The sequence below is a fragment of the Danio rerio genome, chromosome 8 (assembly GCF_049306965.1).
Source record: "Danio rerio strain Tuebingen ecotype United States chromosome 8, GRCz12tu, whole genome shotgun sequence".
NCBI classification, from domain to species: Eukaryota; Metazoa; Chordata; class Actinopteri; order Cypriniformes; family Danionidae; genus Danio; species Danio rerio.
The window spans coordinates 34,858,670-34,880,348 of record NC_133183.1 but is presented as its reverse complement, the minus strand read 5'-3'; the positions used below and the strand labels follow the sequence as shown (position 1 = coordinate 34,880,348).

The window sequence follows — 21,679 nt, the reverse complement described above, 5'->3', positions numbered from 1 at the left end:
AAACTATTATGTTTAGAAATGTGTTGAAAAAAATTTGCTCTCCGTTAAACAGAAACTAGGGAAAAAATAAACAAGCGGTCTAAAAATTCAGGGGGGCTAACAATTCTGGCTTCAACTGTATATATATATATATATATATAAACTCCTATGTGTTTAATAGATGTAGTTTAAATTGCTTTTGGCTACCAAAAGTGGCTACCATTAAAAGGATAGATTGTCTAAAAATAGAATTACTCCCACTCCTCAAATATGTAGGCAACTTTTTTTTCCTTCAGTTAAAGTTTTTAAAAACATTAATACGGATGTTTATATTAAACTATGTGCCTGAGGGTCACTGAAGTACCAGCACAATTCATTTTGGTGTGAATTATCCTTCAAATCAAATTAAAATGCAATTTTCCAATGAATGATTCTGATAACTTGACAAGCATATACAGTACTGATGTATTTTGTGAACCATTAAAAAAAATAAATGTTTAAGTAAGGTCAGAGATAATGTCAGAGTTTTAAATAAGTTTAGAATAATCCACATTTCATTTCAGTCATGAGGAGAGACAGCACAACCATATCAGTGTTCACACACACATCACAAACACGCTTGCAGTGGTTCATACGCACACATAACCCATCATTCACATATGAAAGTAAACTAAGTATTGTACACGAATATAGCAATACAGCATATGACAAACACTGAAAAATAAGTACATATTTCTTTTATAAAATGACTAGTAACCAGTTTGGCTGTCATATAATGTGAAAACTGATCAGTCTGTCAATATCTCATTGAGTTCATTTTTTCCCTCCTCTTCTGCCTTTATTTTTTCCAGTAGATTTAATTCTGGATGAATCCTGATCCTTATTATTGGCAATAAAATGCAGAAATAATAGCACCACAGTGAAAACAGAAGAGCCCAAGCAATATCTCAAAGCTACTACAATATTTTCAAATAATAGTAATATTAAAGGAAAAGTTCACTAAGCCAAAACAAAAAAGAAGGAAAAAAGGTTTTGACCATAGTGTCGAACCAAATCCCAAAATACTTACACACTATGTAGTCCTAACATACATTACTCATCTAGTAATGATAGCAGAGATTTCAAATGAGGCCGAGGTCCTGCTGGGTTATGTGTGTGTCATTTTTGGTGCTTTCAAACATCAGCATAATTTTGCAAAATTAGATAGTTCCACTCCACAAGAGGGCACATAAATAGCTGGCAATTGAGTTCATTTACTAATGCCTCTCTAATGTTCTATGAAGCAGCCGTTCATTAGTAGGGGTATTTGGATATGGAGATGTAGATAATAAAGATACTCTGGTAGGTAACGCGGCCCTGCTCTGACAGAGTTGTGGCTTGTACCCGAAGTCGCACCAGGCCTGGCCAGTCTAAAGGCTTCACTGTGAAAATGATGCCTCTTCCTGCTTCATCCTTGATGCCAAATGGCCTCTCTCCGTCATCTCCTCCTTGCTCCAGGATGGTGAAGGACGTGTGGTCTTGGAGGACTCCTGATTCGGAGAAAGCAGATAAACGGGCCACATTGTGGTGGGCTGGGATGCCCAGAGGAAGAGTAAGGAGCTTGTACTGGAGCAGAGGAAAAGAGCCCACAGAGCCACAGTCCAGCCTGGAAGAGCAAGGTCTGAAGCAGGTGCTGGAGTTAAAGTAAGCAAATGGATGTGTGTTAATTACATACAAAACCAGTCATATGTTTTTTTTTTTTTTTTGAGGGGGGAAGGGGGAACATCAACTGCATCAACTGAAACCTATTTCATCTGTTGTTTATACATCATCTCAATTTGATTATCTGGAGCCTAAGGGTTCAAAAATGTCTAAACTCTGAGAAAATCCCCTTTTAAGTTGTGAAATTAAAGTTCTTAGCTATGCATTTTACTAACTTGATATATTTACAGTTGGATTTTGCAAAGTATCTTCATGGAACATGATCTTTACTTAATATTCACATGGTTTTCACATTTATATTTTTAATTCAGAACAAAATGCCCCCAGTTGTTTGCAAAACAGATCATAAGGATGTTTTATACATACACAACTAGAAAGTGTAAATCCAGAGAAATCGAAATTGTCCAAGTGGTCTCTTTTCCATAGCTCTATATAATATATTTTTATTTAGTAAAAAATAGCTTTTTGTAAGATGGAATTTAACTTATTTGTATAAAGTGTCTATGTTTTAGTGTAATTAAACGTTTAAGTCCTGAGTATTAAATAAAGATTAGGAATATAATCAAGGTTTGCTTTAGGGTTAATGGTAAATAATTATAAACAATAGCTCTTACTTCAGGAAGTACAGTATATTTAACAGGAAGTACAGTATATTTAACATTTTGCCAGAATGCCAATTTATGAATGAAAATTATGACAAAGTGTTGCTTGGCTATACTGTTTTGTTTGTATACACTAATAATAATAATAATAATAATAATAATAATAATAAACAATATTTAACAGCATTTACTGAATCTAGTCATATTGATTAAAGCACTTTAACTTGTAGCACTTTTTTTCAGAAGTTTTAATGTTTTAATTTGGCTTTAATGTACCTGTAGGGATGTCCAGATCTGATCACATGATCGCCAATCAAGCTCAATCATGCGGTTTCAGACTTGATCGGAATCTGATGTTACCTCCCGATCAGGACTTGAATATATATATATATATATATATATATATATATATATATATATATATATATATATATATATATATATATATATATATATGTGTGTGTGTGTGTGTGTGTGTGTGTGTGTGTGTGTGTGTGTGTGTGTGTGTGTTCTCATTATTTTTGAACACATGTATAGTTATGTGGTGGCAGAGTTAGACCTCTTTCTTGACCACACAGGAATAGCAACATGTGTGGCATGACATCACTTTCTTGCAGAGATGCTATTGGTTAAATGCCAGCAAAGTAAAACATGTAAGCAGCTTAAGCGGAAAGCGTGAGTATGTCTGCGCTCTGGAGGTATTATAAAGTTGATGATGACAACATTGCCATAGAAAACTGTGAGATATGTAAACTTTGGATTGCCTGCCGGATGTTTTGAGTTGAAGTGCTATTTGTTTTTGTGTTAGATTTGTTTTATAAACTAAAGTCCAAAAGTGAAGAATTAATGTTATTTATTACTTGATTGTTCAAGCTACCTCACTGAAGTGCTCAGTTTGTTAAAAAAAAGGAACATGCTGGATCTGTTTCTACTTTCTTTTTGTAAGTATTATAGAAGTATCCCATTGGGTTTCGGTATCGGTAGATACTCAAAATCAAATGACTTGGAGCCAGACTTGAGGGCGAAAAAACCTGATTGGGACATCCCTACTTTATTACTCTATTTACAAACAGATCTCACCCTGGATTACGTCCTCTTTGGTAGCTGTTGGGGCAGGGTGTGTCCAGACACTGGTAACCCCCTCGAGTGTTAAAACACATTTGGTTTGGTCCACACTGGACACCCTGTACTGTGCACTCATCGATATCTACAAAAAAAAAAAAAAACAAACAAACAAAAAAACAATGTTGTAAAATAGGACCTTGTAAAAGACATTTATTAATTTCGGTAATAAAACATTAAATTTTGATTTAAAAAAAAGGACCAACCAATTTAAAGGTATAGTTCACCCAAAAATAAAATGTAATCACTATTTACTGACCATCAGTTTATTCTAAACCGTAAATTTCTTTCTTCCGTTGAACACTTAAGAAGATTTGTTGAAGAAAGCCTTGTAAGCCTTTACAACTATAACTACAACTATTTAATCTATAACTATGAAAGTCAATGTTCACATTCCCTCAGCTTTTTGCAAAGCATCTCATTTTGTGTTCAACAGAAGAAAGAAAATGATGACAACCTTTTTGGGTGAACTCTTCAAGTGTCTTTAAGACCTGAAAATTGTCTTAAATCAGTTAGGAAATCTTTTTTTTTTTTTTTTTTTTTTTTTTATTAGAATATGCAAAAATCATACAAATACAAGAAAACGTCAACAAATAACAAATACAAACCAACGAAACAAAAACAAAACAAAAACAACAACAATATAGTCATGTACTGGTATGTGCGTGAGTGTGTGTGTGTGAGTGTGTGTATGCATGTAAAGGTAACTTGGTGGACAGGTCAGAGTACATACATAAGGAACAATAACAGTCAATAAATGAAGCAAGTGTCACAGATATAGATAAAACATATAGAAAGAAACCAGTCAGAGGTAGGGAGTAACAACAATGCTTATTAATGTATGATAGTAAAAATTAGAGTAAAAAGAAAGAAAGGACAACAGTAATAACTGACAACAATAATAATAAATCACAAGTGCTACACAAACTATTACTACAAAAAGTTACTTATATTACAACTACTACTGCTTCTACTACAGCCACAACCACGACTACTACTACTACTACTACAATGTCTACTAATACTGATACTACTACAACGACTACCACTACTGATACTACTATAGCGTTTGCTACAACTAATACAACAACGTCTACTGCTACTACTACTACTACTACTACTACTATTACCACTACTACTACTACTACAATCACTTCTACTACATCTACATCAACAACATCTACTACTGATATTACTACACCAACAACGACTACTACTACTACTGTAACTACCACACCATTACTACTTCTGCTACTACTTACATGAACTACTACTTCAAAAATCTCCGTAACAATTACTCAATAACAATCAATACTATTACACTGTCTACTACTTCAACTACAACTACTACTACTACTACTACTACAACAACTGCAACCTTAATAATGATAATGGTATAAATACTTGTAATAATGATAATGGAAAGATAACAGGGCAAGTCAGAACAGTAATAATAATAATAATAATGATTTCAAAAAATAAAAGTAATACCATTTATGACAAAGGTGTCGAGGAGAGGGGAGAATGGGAAAATCAGGGAGAGGACAAGTAATAATAATAATAAATAATAATAATAATAATAACAAATAATAATAGTAGTAAGTAGTAAGTTTGAAGGGGAGATAGAGGAAAAGAGAAAATAAACTAATGATAATAAACAAAAATTAATAAAATACTTATAATAAAAATAAATAAATAAAATAAAATAAAAAATACAAACAGAAAAGGAAGGGGAGGAGTAGAAGAAAAAAGAAACAATAAGAGAGAAGAAAAATAAAGTTCAGCAAACAAAGCAACAAGAATAAGCCAAAAAAAAAAAAAGAATAATAATAATAAAAACTGAATAAATAAAAAAGAAAACACTATATCAATGCTAATTATGAATTATACAATTCCACATGGAAGAATAATATTAAAGATATGTATGATAGATTATTACTATAATTTGATAACTATAATATACTCATGCTGGTAATAATACTAATAATAATGATAATAATAAAAATAACAACAGCTGTAACAATAAATTGAGGAGGTTGTAGTTGTGTGATGGGCATTGAGGTATATAGTGTTTGTCAGTTGCTTTGTGATGCATTAAAAAAAGTGTAACGTGTGGCATGGATCAGTCCAGTGCAGTGCCCAGACTGCCATGCCTACGTTACACTTTACCCTGTGAATTTAGTACATGTAAGTAGATTTTTTTTCTTTCCTTTTTTTTTACCTCTCTCTTTTTTTCCTCCTCTTCTCTTTCTTTCTTTCTTTCTTTTTTTTTTTTTTCTTTTATTTTTTTTTTTATCTGTTGTTGGTCAGGAGAGGCACTGGTATATAAATAATAATAATAATAATAATAATAATAATAATAATAATAATAATTTATGTATAGTAATAATAATAATAAATGGAAAACAAATATTATATATAATAATAATAAAATGAATAAATAACATTGATAGGGACAGGAAAGGGGAACAAATAGAACAAAAGGGAAAGTAAAAAAGTATATAAAGACCGAATTATGATTCTTTTATTTTATTTGTTTACATTATACTTTTTTTCCAATTGATTTATTTATTTTAAATTAGATTAAATATTAGATTTTTTTTTTTTTTTCCTCATCTCTACCTGACCCCCTCTTTCCCCTCCCCTCTTGTTTATGTACTGATGAAGGTGTTGTTAGGGAATGGCTTCAGGCAAAGAGGATCTTCAATGGAGATGTATTCTGTTAATAAGTTTTTCCAGTATGAGATGTGAATGGTATTTCTTGATTTCCAGTTCATGAGGATAGTTTTCTTTGCAATAGTTAGAGCCACCAGCAGAAACTGACCATTTGTATTATTTATATTGATTGTGGATATGTCACCTAATATGCAGAGGGAGGGACACAGTGGGATGTGACAACCCATTAAGTTGGAGAGTGAGTCAGTAACCTTTACCCAAAATGATTTAATTTAAGTGCAATGCCATAAGGCATGAAGATATGTGTCTGGAGTGTTTTGTGTGCAATGTGAACATATTTCTGACGTGAAACCCATTTTAAATAATTTCTGCCCAGTTAAATGTGATCTGTGAAGTACTTTGTACTGTATAAGTTGTAAGTTAGCATTTTTAGTCATGGAAAATGTGTTTTTGCAAATTTGAGTCCAGAATGCAGCATTGGGATTAATAGATAAGTCTGTTTGCCATTTAGTGGTTGGTAGAACTAATGCAATGTCTGATTTTGATATCATTTTGTATATTTGGGAGAGCAATTTTTTGGAGGGCGATATATTAATAAACTCTGAGATTTGAGGTGGAAGGTCTAGATTGATTGATTGGTTAGGTAATTTTGACTTAATTGATGATTTGATTTGTAAATATTCCAAAAAGCAATTACTCCCAATGCTGTATGTCTGGGCTATATGGGGAAATGGTGCCAGATTATTATTAATAAAGATATGTTGAAGTTGTGTGATTCCTTTGGCTGCCCATGTGTGAAAGTTAAGTGGCTTCTTGTTGGCTAGGAAATCAAGGTTATTCCAAATTGGGGTGTATTTAGATGGTGTGAGTGGGGAATTTGTGACCTGATGGAATTTCCACCAGGCTGTCAGAGTTGCTTCTATTGTCGGCATTTTAAAACAGTGATGTCTCTTGATTGATTGACTGTGAAAGGGTAATTCTGAAATGTTAATGTCTTTGCATATTGATTGTTCAATGTCTTGCCATGTGTATTCTGATGAGTTAGGTTTAATCCAATTGTGTATGTTTTGAAGCTGATTTGCCAAAAAATAGTTGTAAAAATGTGGTGCTTCTAATCCTCCTTGTGATTTTGGTTTCTGTAGGGTTGTCAATTTTATTCTTGGGGTTTTATTTTTCCAGTAGAATTTTGTTATAATTGAGTCTAGGGATTTGAACCAGGTATGTGTGGGTTGTGTTGGAATCATTGAAAATAAATAGTTTATTTTTGGGAGAATGGACATTTTGGTAACTGATATTCTGCCCATGATGGATAGTGGTAAGTTCATCCAGCGTTGCAGATCGTCATCTATTTTTTTAAGTATCGGAGTATAGTTAAGTGCAAACAACTCTGACAGCCTGGCGGAAACATTGATACCCAAATATGTGATGTAGTTGGTGCACAGAGGGATTTGTGATGTTTGGGATGTCACATACACACTGGTGGAATTTAATGGGAGTATAGCAGATTTATTCCAATTGATTGAATATTCCGAAATATTTGAAAAGGTATCAATAAGTTTTATTGTTTCCTGTAATGATGTTTGGGGATTTTGTAAGTATAATAATATGTCATCGGCATAAAGACTTATTTTATGGTGTATGTTTAATGTTTGAATTCCTTTAATATAAATGTTTTGACGGATTGCTGCTGCAAGTGGTTCAATGAATATGGTGAATAAAGAGGGAGAGAGTGGACATCCTTGTCTAGTTCCCCGGTGTAGAGTGAAGCTGCGTGATGTTAGTCCGTTAGTAATGACAGTAGCTGAGGGTGATGTGTAGAGAATTTTGATCCAATTAATAAATGACTCCCCAAAACCAAACCTCTCTAATGTGGAAAACAGGAATTTCCAGTTTACTTTATCGAAAGCCTTTTCAGCGTCGAGGGTGACTATGATAGATTTGTTTTTGTTTATTGATGAGTGGTGAATTAGGTTTATGAGTCTGCGTGTATTGTTTGATGATTGTCTACCTTTAATAAAACCGGTTTGATCTGGATGGATTATGGATGGCATGATTTTTTCTATTCTATGTGAAAGTGCTTTAGCAATTATTTTAGTGTCTACATTAATTAGTGAGATTGGACGATAGCTTGACGGTAATGTTGGGTCTTTATTGGGTTTGAGGAGAAGTGTAATTGTGGCTGTGTTCATGGTATCGGGAAGCTTTGAATTTTGTTTTGATTCGTTAATCAACCGGATGAAAAGTGGTGATAAAATTGACCAAAAGTGTTTGTAGAACTCAGCAGGGAACCCATCAGGTCCTGGTGATTTATTATTAGGCATGAGTTTAAGAGCATTAGAAATTTCTAGGTGTGATAAGGGGGATTCAAGATTATTTATTTGCTGTTCATTTAGTTGAGGTAAGTTGATATTGCTGAGAAATGAGTGAATGTCATCCTGGGATGGTTTTTTTTTCAGGGGAATATAAATTACTGTAAAATTTTTGAAAGATCTGATTTATTTCTTCTGGTGAGTTGGTGGGTTTCCCTGCTGAGTCCTTAATGACTGATATTGTTGTTTTTTCTTTATTGTGTTTGATTTGATTAGCCAGATATTTACCAGATTTGTTACTATGATGGAAGTGTTCTTGTCGTAATCTGTGAATAAGGAATTGAGTGTGTGTATTAATTAATTTATTTAATTGTGATTTATATTTTCTTAGCAAATCTTGTGTTTCTTCTGTTGGATTATTTATGTTAATGTCTTCTAGATCTTTAATTTTCTGTTCCAGTTCAGCTTGATGTTCTTTCTCTTTCTTTTTTTTGTAAACGGAATATGAAATTATTTTTCCTCTTAATACTGCCTTTCCTGTTTCCCACAGAAGAGATGGGGATGTTTCAGGGGAGTCATTTATCTCTAGAAAGCATGCCCACTCTCTTTTAAAATAACTGTCAAAATCCTGATCTTGAAGAAGAGAGGTGTTGAATCGCCATCTAGGAATGGGCTTATGTCTGGTGATTATATTCAGTTTTATTGTTACAGGAGCGTGATCACTAATGATTATTGGGTGGATCTTTGATTCAGAAATATTGGATATAATAGAATTACTAGTGAGAAAATAGTCAATGCGGGAGTATGAATGATGAACAGGTGAATAAAATGAGAATGCTTTAATGTCCGGATGTTGGAGGCGCCAACTATCGCCAAGACCCATGTCACTCATGAACTGTTTTATAGAGTCTGTAGATTTCCAGATGTGTTTTTTGCCGATATTATTAAATCTGTCTGTAGTTGGGTCTAAAACTGTGTTGAAATCACCTGCTATTATGATGGGGCAATTAGAAAGATTTGAAATGGAGGAAAAAAAAATCTGAAAAAAAGATGGGTCATCTGTATTTGGGCCATATAAGTTTCCTATTGTAAGTGAGTAATTGTTAATTGTAATGTTAATTATGACAAAACGTCCCTCTGGGTCTGTAATGGTGGTGTTATGAACATATGATATTTTTTTATTTATTAGGATACACACTCCTCTCTGTTTTGTGTTGTAGTGGGCAGAATATGAATGATATTGTGATGATTTGATTTTGTTTTGATCAAGTTCTGATAAGTGAGTTTCTTGTAAAAGGCATATGTCTGCTTGTAGTTTACTTAAATGATTTAAAACTTTGATCCTCTTTGCCTGGGAGCCGAGTCCACGGACGTTCCAGGATAGAAATTTGATTGATGACATAATTTTAAAGGATTACAAAATAAGTAGGTAAATAATAGCAACTTATATTGATAAACAAGTCTGTTTTTACTGCAAATACATAAATGTTACTGTATGTATTTGAAAAAGTGTGAAATTGTACCTGTGTCTGTGTGTATGACATGACAAAATGTACAAAATACAATAATGACCAAACAAAAATGACTTTAAGGAAATCTTAATTATAGTATTATGCCAAAACTATACACAACTTTGAACAAACTACCGTATTGTATTCCACTGTACAGTAAATTATTTATTACATTTCTTTACTTGGTCTTAAATATACCCTCATAAAACCTGCAGAAATAAAGACTCACCTTTGCATGTCCGTCCATTGGATAATAATTGGTATCCTGGTGGGCAGGTGCACTGGTAGCTTCCTATAGTGTTTCTGCACTCATGTTGACAAGGCTTTCTAAATGCGCATTCATCGATATCTTTGAAAAGCACAAAACAAAAAGTTCAGTTAAATTACAGACCCAAATATGTTGGCTAAAAAGAAAACAAAATAAGTTAAAGCACAGTGTCAGAGGTTTTTCTTTGCTTTCAGACTGATAACATTCCCTAAATATGTAACTATTTTATGTGGGACTTCATAAGACTAACATGACAACTTTGTAATCATGACATGACCTATGCCATGAATATAAAGGAGGATTTATGCATACCTATCACAACTGCCCATAATTAGCTCTATTATGCTAATTTAATTACAAAGGTGATATTGTTTGCGATCCCCAGAGGTATGAATAATTTTGGGATTAACTGTATATTATTCTACAACTATATATAGTAGATTAATTATCAAACTTAAGGAACTACCCAGCTTTATGGGTTTACATTACATTAAACATTAAATTACATATGCACATTTACCTTACTGCTACAAACTAAATTTATTTATTTATTTATAATTTTTAAACAGGAAAAGATTAAAAGATAATCGGGCCTGACTCGGGCATGAATGGTGTTTTTAAGCAGGTTCCTGCTCTGCAGAACATAAAAACAGACATCTCATCCATCAACACAGTACAAACAATCACCAAACATATAAAATAGAAAAAAGCAGGGTACTATCTCAGTGGCGCGATAGTTGACCACCAGATGACGAGCATGGGATTTTTAAAAAAGTCTGTGTTGGTATTGTTTTGAGATGTTGTGGGATCTCATTCCAGGCTTTTGTGAAAACATAAAAGAAAGATCTCTGTCCATAACAGTATTTAAAAGCCAGTACTGGCAAACAGCCATTTGTTACAGATCTGGTGGAACGATCAGTCCTTGAGTTTTGGTACCAAGGCAAAGGGCTGCTGAGGTAGCGCTATTTAAAATTTGACAGTACAGTTTGATACCCGTGTTCATAATGTAGTTTTGAAATTTTAAAGCTTTAGAAAGTGATAGAGCAAAACAGTTATGTGTCCATCCAGAAAGTCTGTTGTGGATCTTATAGGCCCTATTGTAAAGTCTAGCTATTGGCTCCAAGATAACGTTTGTTGTGAGAGACCAAACATTCAAACAGTAAGAAAAGGTAGACAAGATTATGGCATGCAGATAAGTTTCTGAAACAAAAAAAGACAAATTTGTCCTAATTTTGCCATAAACAAATAGCTTTTGTTTCAGCTTTTTATAAACATTTTAAACATGGTTACAATGAGTGAGGTGAGAGTCCAAACTGATTCCCAAATATTGATATGTGGATACAATGGAAAGTTTTTGATTTGAGAAAGTGAGAGGATGGGATATGGATAATTTTCATCTAGGTGAATAAAAGTACATACACTTCGTTTTCTTAACATTAATAGTCAAATGATTGTCTTGCAGCCACTCATGTAAATGCTGAAGATCTGTATTTAATTTATTGTTAATTGTGTCTGTACTTGATCCAGACACAAAGTATAGTGTCGTCTGCGTACAATAAAGAATCTGAATGTTTAATTACCTGAGGGAGGTCATTGATATACATCAGGAAAAGTAAAGGTCCCAAAATACTTCCCTGTGGAACCCCCATAGAACAACCTAATGCCTGGGATGTTATCGTACCAATTTTAACAACCTGAGATCTATTGGATAAATATGATGAAAACATATCCACTGCAAAGGAAGAGAGATTAAAAGAGATCAATTTGTTTAAAAGAATATCATGATTAACTGTATCAAAGGCCTTTCTAAAATCTATGTATACAGCTCCAGTGACATGACCTTTATTTAGTGCCATACGTGTATGTTCAGTAAATAAAAGCAATGCTGACATGGTTGACCGCAATGGTCTAAAGCCATGCTGACTATCACTAAGCATCTTATTGTCTTCAAGATACTCAATTAACTGATTATACAATGCTTTTTCAAGTAACTTAGAAAATGTAGGGAGAATTGAGATTGGCCGGTAATTAGATACACTAGTTGGGTCCTCAGATTTGAATATTGGAATAAACTGAGCTGTTTTCCAGGTGTCAGGGAATTTATGGAGCCTAATACACAAATTAACTAAATGATGGAAAAGTGGTATAAGCTATATAATAAACTGTTGACATGTATTTGGTGGTACTTGGAGCATTGGAGAAGCTAAAAATTTAGAAGACAGCTCTTGTACAGATTAAATAAAATACTCATTGAATGAGTTAGCAACTTTTTCATGATCAGTGAGAAGAGTACCATTTATAGCAATTTGTAAGTTATTGTAATTTTTTAAACTATTTTCACCAGTAATAGAGTTAATGGTTTGCCATAGTACTATTGGACTTTTAGCAGCTTGATTAATTTGATTTTGAAAATAGAGTTGTTTAGCTTTACGCAATTCAGAGTAACATTTATTTCTGTATTGACTAAAAATGTGTCATTAAAATGCATTAAGTGTTAATACTCTGTCAAAAAGACAGAGAAAAAATATAGAAAGAATATATTTATAAAAATATTTTATAAGAATATAAAAGAAGCAAAAATATATATAAACATACAAAATATACATAAAAATGTAATAATCATTTTAATAATTATTGTTATTGGATAGTTGTTGTTTTTTTCTTTAAAATGATTATTTCATTTTTTAAATATTGTATATGTTTATGTTATATGTGTATATGTATTTTATATATGTTTTATATTTTATTGCCCTAAATTTTCCAGTAATCTGTTAGGGTTGTTTACTTCAAGGTCTGGTAACATCAAGACTTTTTAGCAATTAGCAATTTAAAGTGATAGTTCACCCAAAAGTTTTAATTTACTCACTATTTACTCACCCACAAGTAATTCCAAACCTTTATCAATTTCTTTCTTCTGTTGAACAGCAAAGAAGATATTATGAAGAATGACAGAAACCATTAGCTATTGACAAAAGGAAAAACAAATTCTATGGAAATCAATGGCTACCAGTTTCAAAATTTTTCTAAATATCATCTATTGTGTTTGTGACAAGTTCAGGGTGAGTAAATGATGACAGAATTGTCAGTTTTGGGTGAACTATTCCTTTAAGAGCTTAGTTTGATGATAAAAGCTATATAGTGGTTCATGCAATGAAAAGTCAATAATTTTTGAGCAATCAGATTCGATGATTTTGATTTAGCATATGTTTCCAACGCTAATGATTTTGCTAACGTAAAAAGAGGTTTAATTTTTATCATTAAGAGTCATTCATATATCAAGTGGTGCTGTAGGTTATAAAGAGTTAAGAAGTGAACAGAAATGTCTCTCTTTGTTTTTATTTGCAGTGTTTCCTTTATATAAATTACATAGCCCAAAAGGTCTTGAGCTAAAAAAAAATAGTTTTTATATTTTAGGATAAAAACCTAAAAAATGCCCCATGGAATATTGTCTTCATCTTATGTGGCTTGGCCAAATGTTATCATCACCATGATATTCCTAGCAATGCAGAAAATAGAAATAAAATGTAATCCCACACACCTATACAAGTTCCATCCTTGCTAGTATATCCTACGGGGCATTCATGCCGGGGGCGACGTGAGGAACCAAGGTGCTCTGGTAGGACTGAGAGGCGAGTGAGGTAAGGTCTCTCCAAAGCAGATACCAGCTGTGGCCGCAGTCTGGCTTGCACCCGGGTACTGTTGGTGAAGATGTGGCCTCTCTCAAGCCCAGCGCAAGAGCGACCATCCCCCAGAAGGACTGTCCCTGGTGGGCATACGCAGCGGAAACTGCCTGGTACGTTGCGGCACTGAAAAGCACAAGGACTTGGCACCTGTGCACATTCATCAATATCTGCAATGACCAAAAATAAACTGCATTAGATTCACTTGAACCAAACTATACATAGTTTACATACTGTAGTTAAAAAAACACACTCAGTTGGTTTTCTTTTTTCACATTGCACTCTACGATGTCACCAGGGTCTAGACCTCTATAAATGTGTCATGTTTAAAAATAATACTTGAAGTTCTATGAAAAAAAAAAATTACTTAAAATCATGTAAATTAGTTCATTCATGCCACTGACTCACAGCAGAAAAGTGTTGCTCTAGAGCTCTAGAGAGTGTTGGTGCAGCCCAAACGACAACCTCCCGCTCTCCCTTGTGAAGCTAATACAGAAGTTACTGAAACAGCAATTCATCAAAATTCCACTAGTCCTGGCTCCATAATAGAGCAAATTTCTATTGAGCCCATTTGTAAAAAGGTCAACTTTACAGCAAAAAAAAGGTGTTTACAGCCTGGTACAAATAAATATTTTGGTTCATTTAGCTAATATTACCCTTCATGACAACTATGAGGGAGGTGATTTTTTTTTATAGCTCATCGGTTTCCTTTATATTAGGTTATAGTAAGTCTGGGGAGTGGCCACTTGAGTGACAGCTAATTCTCACTGGTTGTCGTCATGTTACCTCAGCTGATTCAGGCTGATTAGCTGCTGAACTCAGCATATACACCGTATTCTTCTTTTGTTTTGTTTTATGTGGCTTTACACATTCAATTGCCTTTGGGAATTATTTCCTACAATTAACAGAGCACTGTGTGCACTTAATTGTGCTCACAAACCATTTAAGTTGCCTCCATTTCCCAGGTAAGTGAAATTATATAATTACAAACCAAATAGGCATGGGCCGATATAAGATTTTGACTGTATTATAAATTTGGATAAAAATATTACGGTTTCATGATATAACGGTATTGTGATAACACCTCTAAAATATATCATTTTTAAATGTCTGGGTAAAATAATAATAATAATAATAATAATAATTTCCCAATCGAAAACAATATATTTTATTTTTAGAAAGATTAACAATGTTTTAGAGCAGCAAACATGTCAGGTTAAATAATGAAAATGAAAAATTGACTTTTGCTGTCTTCATTAGTTTCAAACACAGATTTCTTTATAATTTAAAATAGCATCTTTGGATATCCTTTCTGCTAGAGATACTGTTGTCCTAAAAAATAAAACAAAAATTAAATGAAATAATTAACATATACCTTAGGAACGGTATTTCAGAAAATGTTGGTGGTTTTAAAACCTTGACTTTTCCAAACCGCGGTAAACCTTGAAAAAGGTTATCGTCCCATGCCCAATACCATATCTATAAATATATTTGTTTTATTTAGGATATATTATCTTTCATAATTTTCTTTAGACCTGTAATGCACTCCAGAATCTGACAGATTGATTAGATATAGGTAATAGAACATTCATTTGAAATGTTGTCATACAGTGTTATGCCTGGATTTCATCAACAGCCTTGCATTTACTAACACAAACTATTTGTATCTGGATGTAATTCGCGTATTTGTCATGCAATTCGCACCGGTTGGCCACACCCACTTATTGCTTCATTTGCGCTTTTCAGACACTTATGGGTGACGATTCAAGGATATTCTGTCCATATATTTTACAGTCTATGGTGCAGCCATGCTGCCAGATCTACAAAGTCATTATAAGTGCTGTGTCATTGGACATCTTTGTAATATTTACACAGTTTACACCAACAAATTAGTGTGTTAATTAAGTGGGAAGAAAAAAAATGGGGTAAGAGATTTTGTATCATATAAGCAAAATGTAAGATTTAAACCTATTTTGGTGCATTTTTCATAGAATTACTTTTTTATTTGTTTTCATAGCAATACCTGGCAACAACGCAACATCTACATTTAAAAGGATAGTTCAACAAAATGTAAAATAATTCACTTTAACTCAGGTGTTTCCAAACCTTTATGTGATTCTTTCACTGTTGAACACGAACAAAGCTATTTTGAAGAATGCTGTAACCATTTACCATCATACATGAAAAAAAAATACTATGGAAGTCAATGATTACAGGCTTCCAGCGTTTTTCAAAACATCTTTTGTGTTTAACAGAAGAAAGAATGTTGAACAGGTTTAAAACATTTTAGGTGCACCTTCCCTTTAAACTGCCAGGCAGCAATCAAATATAGTGCATGGACAGTTTTTAACATCATTACAGTGGCATAATTACACATTTGTAAATACAACAGACATAAAAAATATGAAGCCAGATCAGTCTCAAAAATAACACATTTACAAAATAAAATTCATACATCCACCGCACAATTCATAGATTCAAAACACAATTTGTGAATTCACAAGGGCATAAATATTTGCCTAAATGAAACGAATTTGTGTATGCTTGTATTGTGTTTTAAATTTACGTAATGCATCTATTCGTTTATGAATTGTGTTTTAATTTCAGAAAATGAATTTGTGTTTTTTTAAGAACTGCTTTTTTATTTTCAATTGGATTTGTGTATTTATGAATTGTGTTTTGAATTTACAAATTTTATTTTGTAAAAATTTTGTTTTTGAGACTGATCTGGTTGCATATGAAAATACTGGCCAGGATGAATGTCCCGGACAAGCCCCCACTTTATGTTGCAACCCTGTTCTAGGGACAAGTAAAATCCCTTTTATGAACCTTTGGAGTTGGGTCCGTTTATTTTATTTATTTATTTTTTTAAGTAATTTTATGTGTCCAGTGTTCTTTAGGTTATGTCTTTAAACCTGTCCTGGGTCGTAACAAAGTGGATAGTATTACATAAACTTTAGGACATACATTTTATTACAATTAAGACATAAAAATTCATGCTAAAATTCATAAATATCCACTAAACATTCCTGCAGAACACATATTCCTATTTATCAATTATCAGGAAAAACTATGTAGTCATTTTTATTACAAAATTCTCAATGACCCCCTGACCTCACAAATTTTCAAACCATGCCTAAGGTCAAGATTGTTCTATTAATGGTTGTGTGAAAATGCTAGATGAGTCTCACCTAAGCAAGGTCGACCCACGCCTTGGGAGCGGTATCCTCGAGGACAAACACATCCATACCCACCAATCGTGTTTTGGCATATCTGACTGTACCGACACATGTGACTACCGTCTTGGCATTCATCTATGTCTGTGGGAAACAAAAAGGTGTGACTCATTTCATCTGAACTGATTTATCAAAGTAACAGAGCTTTAAGTTATTCCAGTCACTCCTTACCCACACACACTCCATTTTCTGCTGCAGTCATGCCAGCCGGACAGCTGTCAAAACACTGATATCCTCCATCTGTGTTTCGGCACTGCTGGTGTGCTGGACACACATTCCTCAAACACTCATTTATATCTGTTTTTGAACAAGTGCAAATCATGTAAGTAAAATCCAAGCTATGATATTGATTTAGTCATCCAAAACCAATGCATCTCTGCGTATTGCATGCTAATGTAGAACTTTATGTTATCAGTTGAATCCTGTTTTTTAATAATAATAAAAAACAACTAGATGCATAAATTGTCATATTTTTACTTTTTATTTTACACCTGGTGTTTGCGGATATTTGACGAATGAAGCTCACTTTGAATCTGGTTGTGATTTTCATAAAAAAAAAATTCTTTAAAGCCTTTGAGGAAAGTGAAAATCTAAAATTTAATTAAAGTTCAGTTTTATTTGTGTTTAAATTTACACATAAACAATTCTAAAGACTATACGTGAACCAGGACAACAAAACCAGTCTTATGTTGCACATGTATGTTTTTGGTAACAGCAAAAAATTGATTGTATTGGTCAAATTTGTAGATTTTGCTTCCCTGAAGATGTTGTGTACATTTGCTAGTGTAAATATATCAAAACCAAATTTCTGATTAATAATATTCAATACAAATAACCTAATTTGAAAAAAAAATGTAAAGGCCATTGTCTTAATATTTAAAAAAAAAATAGAGTAGTCACTGGAGCTTCAATGTTTTTTTGCTCTCAGATTCTATCATATCTAAGGATGGGTAAGGAAAAACTTTATTTTCTCAGTTACACACTCAGAAATAAAGGTACAGGAGCTGTCTCTGGGACCATACCTTTTCAAAATGTACATATTTGTACCTGAAGGGTCCATAAAGGTACATCAAAGGTACTTTTTGTGTACATTTGGGTACTAATATGCACTTTTGAGGGACCATTGTGGACTCTTTGGGAACAAATATGTATCTTTTAAAAAGGCACAGCCCCAGTGACAGCTCCTGTACCTTTATTTCTGAGAGTGTAGGGAAATTTGTCTTGGGCAAATAAATGGGTATATCTATACCCCCACCCCCAAAAAGTTGCATACCCACCTTCATACATACACATAAATAAATAAAAACAAAGATATTCACAGCCTAAGCCACCACTATTTATTAGCTTAACGCTCACCGGATAAAAGAGTTTTTATATCTGTTTAATCTACAGCAAGGTACTCTAAACCTTTTTCTTGAAGGTAACAACTCATACTCATTACGCAGAACATGTGAAGTCACAGATGATTTGTTTAGCATGTCTTAATGTGTGTAAAGTCAGAATTATTAGGCCCCCTAAATTATTAGCCCCCGTTTATTTTTTCTTAATTTTTGTTTAATGGACAAAAGATTTTTTTAACACATTTCTAATCATAAAAGTTTTAATAACTCATTTTTAATAACTGATTTATTTGATCTTTGCCATGATGACAGTAGATAATATTTGACTAGATATTTTTCAGGACACTTTTATACAGCTTAAATAATTAATAGGCAAATAATTATGACTTCAACTGCATGCTGCAGGGACATCTGTTTTGATACACCCATAATTATCCAAGCATTGTGAATCAAATGGACTACTTTAGTTGGCAGCTGCACAGACAAGTTGCCAAACCAGACATTAAGCTCTTGAAAACAGTCTGATAAAATATGATCATACGTTTTTGATCCACTCCATGAATTCTCAGACGTCGTAGGAAATTCAGTCATTGCTGAAGCTTCTGGCAGAGATTTTCTACATGTATGTTCCATTTCAGTGAATAATCAAAGAAGAGTTTGATGGTTTAATTATTGATAGTCAGGCCTATGATCATCTAGGGTCAAACACCATCTCTTTTAACTTACTGACATTCAAAGCTAGAAGGTTATCATTAGACCAACTCGCAAATCTTCCAATCTCTATACACATATATCTATGATCGGGAGTTTTCCTGGATGTTAGTATGCAATTTTTTTTTTTAATTATGAAAATTATAATTTTACATCACTTTTCTACATTGATGGATCACTGATCGCACGGGCATTCCTGACAAAAAGCTTGTGTTTGTGTGTACAGAAATGTACTATTCACCCTCTCTGTTAAATTTGATCTAATCCGTGTCCTGAAACAACGGTGGCTGGGAATTGCAAAACAACATTGCAAAGTTTGAAACACTTTTACAAAGCTCGAGGCAAATTTACATTTTGAAAAACATTTTTACCTATCATCAAACACAATTACATAGGAAAAACTATTTTACAAAGGACGAAACAAATTTACATTTTAGAAAACAAATTAACAAGACGCAAAACACTTTTACAAATCCCGAAACAAATTTACAATTACAGATTCCCTGCGAAAAGGGAATGTACCAAACCCCGGAAGTGACGTAGAATGTACCACACACCGGTAGTGACACGGGGAAAGTTGTTGTTGCTGGTGAGCGTGGTAAATTCGTGCTGTGGAGTACATGGCGTAAACAAAGTTTATGGTGACCGAACATGGACAGCGTTCGAGGGTTGTTTTGCCCGTTTTGTGGCAAACACATGAGCAGCTTAACATGGTTCTGCTTTGCGTGTGGTCGGTGTTTAGAGTTTATAAAGGACGCGTTCAGTATTTTTACGAGATCCACTCGTACGCTGTAATCGTAAACATGATGTCAAGTCTACACGGTGTAAACCTCTGCTTGAGGACTCTTAACAGTAAACTGAAGGAAGACTGTATTATGGTTTAACTGGTGTCCATGTTAACTGAGGCTCCCTTTCAGATGTGCAAACTATCCACGTTTGCAGATTGGCAGATTTGTCACTTTTTCACAGTAACATGCCCATACCAAATAAAGATTATTATTACTTGGTGTCAGTGTAAACATTGTTGATTTAATATTTGTGTGGCAGAACAGCATAAACCAAAATTAATCTAATGAAATAATTATAATTGACATGTCATCAACGGGATTCGAACCCAAGTCAAAAGGTTCTTCACGAGGATCAACCGATTTATCCAACTAAGCTACTCCGATATACGGGTTGAGATCGGTTTTGGTATCTCATCACTCAACATGTGCCGTGCTTCAATTATTTCCATGTACTTGCATTTACATGTTTCTATGCACTCTCACGCTGATATTTTCTCAGAATAGCTCTAATTTATTTTATCGCAGTTAGTCAAACCATGATTTTTAAAGCTGTAGACTTGTGGAAACCTGTCTACAAAGTCACACACGAGCTGGATATTATTGATATTTTCCAGTGTGTGTTACATTCCGGTTCACTACCGGTGTGTGGTACATTCTACGTCACTTCCGGGGTGTGGTACATTCCCTTTCCGTAGGGAATCTGTAATTGTAAATTTGTTTCGGGATTTGTAAAAGTGTTTTGCGTCTTGTTAATTTGTTTTCTAAAATGTAAATTTGTTTCGTCCTTTGTAAAATTGTTTTTTCCTATGTAATTGTGTCTGATGATAGGTAAAAATGCTTTTCAAAATGTAAATTTGTCTCGAGCTTTGTAAAAGTGTTTCAAACTTTGTAATGTTGTTTTGCACTTCCCGGCCACCGTATGAAACACACCTCCTCTCCTGATTTCACTTCTCATACTGACGGAGGGAGCGATTTGTTTGTGAATAAATCTTCGTTATGAATGACTCCTTCATTAGCCGACAATAATACAAGTTTCTGGCAGCGCAGCGTCTCGTTGTCATATTTCTTTTGCATTGTTTGCTGATTTTATTCAACAAAACTAGCATAAGCCGAGTGTTTAGTGCAAATTGGAGCTACTTTGCCTTATGATGAATGCAGTAAGTGACTGTATTATCATCAATAACGCTACCTGTTTAGCACAAATTTCAGAACATACTAAAACGTAAAAAACTTAATATTACCTATGAAATGTTTTGCCTTTGTGCTTTGTTTTCTTTGTTTGCTCGTTACTACACCCGTAGACAGCGCTAAAGTCCCGCATCTTTACGTAATAACACTGTGTTGACTAGTGCGGTTGAATGACATTTGTCCTGGGAGCACTGTACCAATGTGGTGGCGCTATTGACGCATGCTCAGGGTCCCTATGCGATATCTAGTGTATATATCTATGTCACAAATTGAGGAGTGGGGAAAGGAGGCGGGGTGGAGCGGGGGTGGGAATCCTTCACAAACTGAGGAGCGATCACAAACTGAAAGCGGCGAGAGCGTCAAAGTAGCCAAAAGTCATTCATTTTTTAACGAGAACCGGCGGCGAGAAACAGCGGCGAGTCTTCATTGGCTATGACGTGGTTCTGTGGCAAGCAATCAGAATGAAGTAGTCCACCGCTTGAGAGGAGTTCAGAGAGCACAGACCTGTGAACTTTGGTTCCGACCACAGTTGTTCCCAAGAGTTTGATTATTGCGGTTCCTGGAATTT

General features: G+C 33.8%; 1 protein-coding gene across 1 annotated transcript in view; it reads right to left on the bottom strand.

The window, feature by feature from the left end:
* The window catches only part of hmcn2 (hemicentin 2), a 172,742-nt gene continuing 151,063 nt past the window's right edge, over nt 1-21,679 (bottom strand). Inside the window, exons 76-81 of the mRNA XM_001920466.9 lie at nt 17,256-17,381; nt 17,040-17,168; nt 13,707-14,018; nt 10,130-10,249; nt 3,363-3,489; nt 1-1,651 (exon numbers count right to left, since the gene is read on the bottom strand). Coding sequence (XP_001920501.5) covers nt 1,273-1,651; nt 3,363-3,489; nt 10,130-10,249; nt 13,707-14,018; nt 17,040-17,168; nt 17,256-17,381 — 1,193 coding nt within the window. The 3' untranslated portion in view covers nt 1-1,272. The remainder of the gene's footprint in view (nt 1,652-3,362; nt 3,490-10,129; nt 10,250-13,706; nt 14,019-17,039; nt 17,169-17,255; nt 17,382-21,679) is intronic.